At 41.8% G+C, this 7,750-nt stretch overlaps 1 protein-coding gene across 1 annotated transcript; it reads right to left on the bottom strand.

Annotated features, from left to right (window-relative positions):
- Window positions 1-1,780: 1,780 nt before the first annotated feature.
- LOC109932891 (myeloid cell surface antigen CD33-like) lies at window positions 1,781-5,949 on the bottom strand. Its single transcript, XM_048620565.1, has 3 exons — window positions 5,844-5,949; window positions 2,520-2,885; window positions 1,781-1,911 (listed from the first exon to the last, which is right to left on the bottom strand). The coding sequence occupies exons 1-3, from the start codon at window positions 5,881-5,883 to the stop codon at window positions 1,781-1,783; spliced, it is 537 nt and encodes a 178-aa protein (XP_048476522.1). The 5' UTR covers window positions 5,884-5,949.
- Between the last annotated feature and the right edge of the window lie 1,801 nt (window positions 5,950-7,750).

The following is a 7,750-nucleotide window of genomic DNA, read 5'->3' as shown; positions in this document are numbered from 1 at the left end:
GCCAGGTGTCCCCTTCGCCACAACATCATAAACCCACATGGCAACTGTGCTTCTAACTCCCAAGCCTTATTAACTATAATCTGTGCATTCACATATACGCAGTGTAACCGTGTCTTAGAATTCAAAACGTTCTCCCTCAATCTGATTTCACATACTCAATGAGTAATTTATATTTTAGTATACTTTCCTAGTAGTTATGCACACAGGTTTTATTGTCTCATATTCCCTCCTGATCCCAACCCCTCGGCTCAACGAGTTTAAACTTTCCGCAACAGCACCAGCAAAATGCACAGCATTCCCCCTTCCTGCCTATGATGTTCGATACAATGTGAACCACAATTTCTGGCTGTTCTCACTCACCCAGAAGGATCTTCCTGTGACTCTGGCAGCAGGGAGGCCACACACTATCATGACGTCATGTTGACTGCTGCAGAAATGTCTGTCTGTCCACGAACTAAAGAATCTCCTTTCGGTGCTGCCCTTCCACTCTTGCCTCAGCTCTCCTGTACAGCTGGGCCACCCATGGTACCATGGCCTTGAGTGTTGCTGCATTCCTCCAGGAATCCAGCACCATCACCAACTTCCAGATAGAAAACCAGTTGGTGAGTGGGACCTCTGAGAGCTCCTGCACTACCAGCCTGTTTCTCTTGGATTTCCATGAATTCACACATTCCCTTTCTGCCTGCTTACCCTAATGTGTGGTATGACCACCTCCCTGAATGTGCTATCCACATTGCTCTCTGCCTCACAGACACAGCTCAGTGACTGTAGCTGCTGCTCAAACTCTGAAACCCAGAGTTCAAGCTTGTGCAGCTGCTGTAAATTCCTGTATTTGGGCTGGTCAAGACCACAAGAAATGTCAATAGCACCCTGTACACCACAGAACTTGACTGAGCTGACCTATCCATATTTTATACATTTAACTTACTTTAACATTTGTTGCTTTCACTTACTCTAATTTTATTCTTGTACTATTAACTAATAACTGATGATTAATGGAAAGTAGGAATTCATGTTTACTTTTACATATTATCTTTCTCATTTATGCCTATAAATTCTACCTTCCCAATTCCAGTTTACAAATTTACATTTTTCAATATGAACTGGTGTTGAAACACAGACCCCAACAGCAGCTTATCAACAAACAATTAATTAGTGTCTCCCCTGTGATGTCACCCTTAGACTTTTTTCCAGAAGCAGCCTCGCTCCCAGGATTGATGGTCCCTTGTAGGCCTGACCTCCAGCCCCTTTAAGATGATGACCATTTACACTGGGGTTTGATGCTTATGACTTAAGGTTGGGTGTGGTTTTATTGCAAAATGAGAAATGGACATAAAGAAGCCATTAGAACACTTTTCTCAGAAATTGATTCAACATCAAAGGAGGTACTTTACAGTAGAAAAAGAAAATCCTGCCTTGTTACCAGGTCTTAAAATGTCAACTTTTAAGTCCATTATTACCACAAAATAACACTCACATACACTGATCATAATCCATTGGCCTTTGTAGACAAATCTAATAATCAAAATGCCAAACTGTTTCAGTATGGTTTGCTCATTCAACCATTTAAATAATTATTTACATAGCCAGAACAGAAAAAAATATAATATTTACCAATGTTTGATTGACATGTGACTTCAGAGAATTGCTCAACAGTAATGTGAGTTGTGACTCACCTGATCATTACTGAAATGTCAAGAACCTTTGGAAAGGAAAGAAGTAAATCTTTTAAGAGGGATTAGTGGAAAGGTTTATTGCTTTAATTGCCAGACAAACTTCGTTAGGGACAAATGGGGCACGTGCTGATTGTGTTTAGCAACACTCTTCTGGAGTTGTTTCCGATCTTTCCAGGATGTCTGTATGTGTCACTGGGAGAAATTACCTCAAAGTATGCAGTAGGCAACTCTCCTTCTGAAAAGGTAAGAAGACGATTTACAGCAGGAGAAGCTGCACAGATCCCTCTCTCAGGACGAAGCTGAGAAAGTTTCTGATATCAGTATTTCCAACAATCTCATCAACTTTGAAAGCTAGACTCTTACTTCTACTTAAAGACCTTAATCTAACTGACTTTCTATCTGTCTGAAGATATTCTATCAATCTAAGGTGGACAGTATTTCAATATCATCAATATAAAACACACTTTATCCTTTGAGTATGGATGCTTAGCCTGTGGGTGTTTTTGTTTCCCCCTTTTGGCTTTTAAAGTGAGATCATCTCTGTCAAATTGGATGCTGTTTACTACATGAATGTTTTTGTGCGGGATTAAGAGGACGTTGTTTAATTCTGGAATGTACTTTAGTTGGGAAGCAGTTTCTTCACGTTATTTAAACAATACACTTTGATTACAACAAACAAGTACCTTAATTGTACAGCTTGAGGAGGAGAGTGATAATCAAGTCACAAAATGTACTGACGCTAATTAACACACCCATAAAACTCATGAAGCAAACCCGAGGCTGTACGGTTGTCCACTGAATGTTGGATGTGAACCGTTGAGCAATGAAGAGGATATCACTTACCGGAAACGTGAAGCTGGGTTACGGGTTTGTAGCTGTATTTAGACTTTCCCTCAAATTCTACTCTGAAAAGATAAGGTCCTGCATCTTGCCGCCTGATGTTGTTTATAATCAGGGAACAGTCTCCATCTTTCAGGTGTCCAGACAGTCGGGTCCGATGGTGGAAATGTGGCGACTCTTGACTGTGATCCCGGGAGTGAAAGGCTATCGACGATGTGACCACTTTCTCGTTATTAAACCAGATTCCATCTCGATGTTGGTCTGCCAGATCTAAAGGATACCTGTAATGACATGGAATCTGTGCACAGGAACCTTCCTGTGCTGTCACCTCACGTGGAGTGTCGGCTTCCCAGTTTTGTGCCAGTCCAGCTGGGAAGAGAAATATCAGTATTTAGCACTGAATAGGCTGTAGATCATTAGACTCGATATCCACTCCCTCCATCACTGGCACACAATGGCTGCAGTAAGGACCATCTACAGGAAACACGGGGAACTTCCCAAGGTTACACGGCAGGTGGAGGGGAATCCTGGATATAGAAGTGGACAACTTCATTCTACATTGGGTCATGGTAATTACAGACTCCCAATCTAATTTCTAATACCCCTCATATGAGGGTGCTGTGCGGAAGGACCGTGTTAATGGGATTCAGGAAGCAGGAAATCACTTAGAGGATGGTTTGAGAATAATGATGAGACAGACCAGAGAGATGACGGATGAAGGATTAGGGTGAGTCTATCGTAATACATTAGATACAGGACGCAGAAACAAGCCATTCAGCTCAACTAGTGCATGTTGCTGTTAATACTCCACTTCAGCCTCCCATCTTTCTTCGTCCATGACTGACATCTCAACCAATTATTCCCTTCTCCCTTATGTATTTATCCAGTGCCCCCATTAAATACATTGATATGATTAACCTCAATTACTCCCTGTGGGGGTGAGTACCACATTCTGCTCAGGCTGAGTGAAGAGGTTCCTCCTGAATTCAAAATTGGATATCTTGTGTCTGTCTATATTGATAGTCCTCAACAGGATGCATTCTTCGTGAACTCACTGTGTCAAAAACTTTCAGAATTTTGATGATTATAACTAATGTTACCCATCAGCCTTCCCTTTCTGCCAGAAAAGATCAGTCTATCAATCCTTTGCTGTTGTGTCGATCCACACATTTCTGGGAACCACTGTATTAATCTTCCCTGCACCCTCTCAAATACTGCTGGCTCTATTTCATAATGTGCAGATCAGGACTGCACACAGTACTGCAGGTGTGGTCTGACCAGGATTTCAATACAGGTTTAGCATAGCATTCCTATATTTTAGTTGTATCCCTCGAGAAATAAAGTGCAGTGCTTGGTTTGTTACTTTGTGATTTTGCTCATCCATGAAGCAGTTTTGAAGTCCACCTGACTCTCATCTTCCACTGAAAAACTGATCTTCCTATTTTTCCCTCCAATGTGTATTCATTGTCATTTGTTCGTTTGGACTTGGTTATTGCTGAAAAGAGAGCTGAGCTTTTCAAGTATTTCATTTTGCACCCATCAGGACAGATTCAAGAACGCCAAATTTCAAATTGGACCACAATCTACACTGCATGAAGAAAGGTTCCCATTTTATTTTCAGGCTGAATCTGGTCATGACATGTCATGGAGAATTTACCAGGGAACAGTTATCACCTCAATAAGGAATGGAACAACTGCGGATGCTGTAAATCAGAAACAAAAACAAAAATTGCTGGAAAAGCTCAGCAGCTTTGGCAGCATCTGTAGAACTGAGGAAGTGTTACTCAACCCAAAACATTAACTCTGATTTCTCTCCAAAGTTATCACCTCAAGTTTTTGTCAAAAATTAAAGCAGTCAAGTTGACTCTGATTCGTCATGGTATTACTGGAGACTGAAGGGACAACAGTGTAGATGCTGGAAATCTGAGCTAGCTGTGAGAAAGCTGGAGAAATTCAGAGAAACTCTGTGGAGAGGGAAACAGAGTGCACAAAGAAGTCTGGACTGACTGTTCAGAACTGGAAGGTGTTGGAAAAGAGGTTTTTTTTTATAATTTTGACAGAGGTGCAGAGAGACAGATGGCATAGAGACCCAGTGCAATAAACAAGGGGGTTGGTAATCATGGATTAATAAAAAATCTCAAGAGTGTGTAAATTAAAATGTGAAAAGGAGAGAATTAGTCCATGCTCCACATTGCTGTATTGGAATCAACTATACAGCATCAGACACTGACTTCTCCCCAAGCTCAGCACTGACCCTACTCTGGGAACAAAGATAAATATGGAACTGAATGTTTGACACCTTTTTTCACTGATTGCTTTTCCTTCCTTCTCTCGGTTATCTAACACATTTGCTGAGGCTTCTAGCTCAGTGAGAATGGACAGGAAATGTGATACTGAACAGCCTGTCTATTTTAGAAGATTTGGTTTGCCTTCATGGGCAATTCTGATGAAAATCAACAAAATATGCAAATTTCAGAAAATTTGAATTGAACATGTTGCTTCAGAGTCAACATCATTCCCCAGTTTTTATCAAGGTTCACACCCCATGACTGTATCGTGGTTCAGTGACTAACTTCTTTGTCCATGTGTATTGAGACCAGTGAGAATTGTCATGTCTCTTGGTGGCTAGTTGGTTTTCATGTATCCTTATTGTTAATTTTCTTCCAGTTTGGCCTATGTGATGTTTTTCACTATTTAGACCTCTAGGTATCAGAGTAGACACAAACCAGCAACCACCCTGCAACAGCTACTGACGAACATAAAAGATTCCATACCCACAACCAATAGAACTAACGTAATAGACAAAATACCAAGAAAGGAGTGTGAAAAACATTACATCAGCCAAACTGGAGGAAAACTGACAATAAGGATACATGAACACCAGCCAGCCACCAAGAGACAGGAGCAATTCTTACTGGTGTCAATACACACAGAAAGAGAAGGACACAAATTCCACGGGGAAAACCCATCCATAATAGCATGAGCCAAACAGTGACATGCCAGGGAATTCTTGGAGGTCTGGCATTCCAACCGCAACTCCATCAACAAACACATTGAACTGAACCCAATATACAAACCACTGAAAAACAGAACTGGAAGTAATGCCAACCACCCCAGCAAACCGAGGCATATAAATAACAAGTGGGACAGAAAACAAACACTTCACCGAAGCGCACTGACAATGTTACCTAGCAGGGGAATGAAACATCTGCAAACGAACACACCGGCTCGGTGAGTAAGTCTACAACCTCATCCACAACCCGAGCTACAAATCCTCTCAAAAACACTAATCAAATATAAATCTGTCTGAGCTGACGATATCATTACCTTGGAGGAGTGACAGTAGGAAGTAAGATTTCCCGATCATTGTCCTCTCCCAGATATTTCATCAGCTTCTCCCTCTCAAGCTCTGAAAGAGAAAGGAGTTAATGAGACCTTACTTCTTATCCGACAGATATCAAGGCATCAGAATGACTTTTATACGTTGCCCTCACAGATTATTTAGATTCTCTTTGGGACGATAGGTGCTCAGCAGAGAGTTACAGGGCTTCCAGAAAGTAAAACAATATGTTCTGTATAGGCGATTTGAGTTTACTGCTCGATCTCAATCAACAGAAATCTTTGAAGGCATCAATCACTGGAATATGTCTTTACGAAGTCATAACATCAAGAAAGGAAGATGTTGATCGTGGAAGTGAGCTCCTGTTGTTGTATTATTTGCCCTGGACCTGTACGACTGCTCGCCTGAGGAATAAGTGCCGACACATTCTGCTGGGTCTACATGTGCTCTTCCTGTGCTGCTTCCCTGTGTATTTAATCAGCATTTTCAATGTGTCACTGTGAGTGAAATTGGGAAGTCAGTTCAAAGTGAGAAAGCAGCAGTTTTCCCGGCATTACCATCAAACTGTTAGCCCTTTATGTGGCTGTGATGTTGTCTCTGTACACATCTGGGGGCAGCATTTAACATGGTTTGATGTGGCTGAATGAGCCTTCTCCTGTTCCTCTGGCACAGGCTCGGGGGGATGAATTGACCTCATCGTGTGGGAAACAGGCTCAAGGGGCTGAATGGATCCCCTGTTCCTGTTTAAAAGGCTGGAGGAGCCGAGTGGTCCTCATTGTTTTTGAGTCCAACGGGGATTGAGAATTAGTCTCTGTTTGAGTAACAGGCCCAGAGCTCAATAATAAATAGGAATCTATTAAAGGCATCGATCATTGGAATCTGTATTTATGAAGTCACAGCATCATCAACGATATTGCAATTCACTTCCATGACAATCGTTTCATTACTTACCTACGACCTGTCTGACTGCTCGTCTGGTGAGTAACTGCCTGGACCCTCTGCTTCAAATGAATGGGCCTCTTCCTTTCCCGCTACCCTGTGTATTTAATTATAAAGTGCAAATGTGTGACTGTGTGTCAGAATGAGGAAGTGGGGAACCAGTGAGAAATTCCACAAAATGTTGCTTTCGTTGCAAATAGTTGACCGTATAAATCTAACTCTGTGATATTTCTGTTCAGAGCCAGGCAGCTGACCACATGCAGTTTCTAAAAACCAAAACAACTGCGGATGCTGTTAATCAGGAGCAAAAACAAAGTTGCTGGAAAAGCTTATCAGGTCTGGCAGCATCTGTGAAGGAGAAAACAAAGTTAACGTTTCGGGTCCGGTGACCCTTCCTCAGTTAGTACCTACCACAGATTTTAACCTTACTGTTCTATAATTCCCAGGCTTTTCTTTGCAGTCCTTCTTGAATAAGGGCACAACATTCACTTCCCTCTAGTCTTCCAGGACCTCACCTGTGGCAAATAATGATGCAAAGTATCAGCCAGGGCCCCCGCAATTTTTTCTCCAGCCTCTTGCAGGGTTCTTGGATATATCTGATCAGGACCTTTATCCACATTCACAGATTCTAGTACTTCCTCTACCATAATATGGAATCTCCCCAAAATATCGCCACTAACTTCCCCAAGTTTTCAAGTCTTCATGTCTATCCCCCTGGTCAACATAGAGAAGAAATATTCCTTGAGGACCTTACCCGTTTCCTGTGGTTCCACATATACATGTCCACTTTGGTTCTTGAGGGGGTCCTATTTTCTCTCTAGTTATTCTTTTTCCATTAATATACTTAAAGAATCTCTTTGGATTCACCCTAATCTTCTCAGGCAAAGCTATCTCGTGCCCCTTTTCGTCTCCTGATTTCCTTCTTCAGTAAACTCTGTATCCCCAATATACCTCC

Source organism: Rhincodon typus, chromosome 47 (assembly GCF_021869965.1).
Source record: "Rhincodon typus isolate 14 chromosome 47, sRhiTyp1.1, whole genome shotgun sequence".
Lineage (NCBI taxonomy): Eukaryota > Metazoa > Chordata > Chondrichthyes > Orectolobiformes > Rhincodontidae > Rhincodon > Rhincodon typus.
Note: the sequence above shows the minus strand (reverse complement) of the source record. Positions and strands in the feature narration are given on the sequence as shown.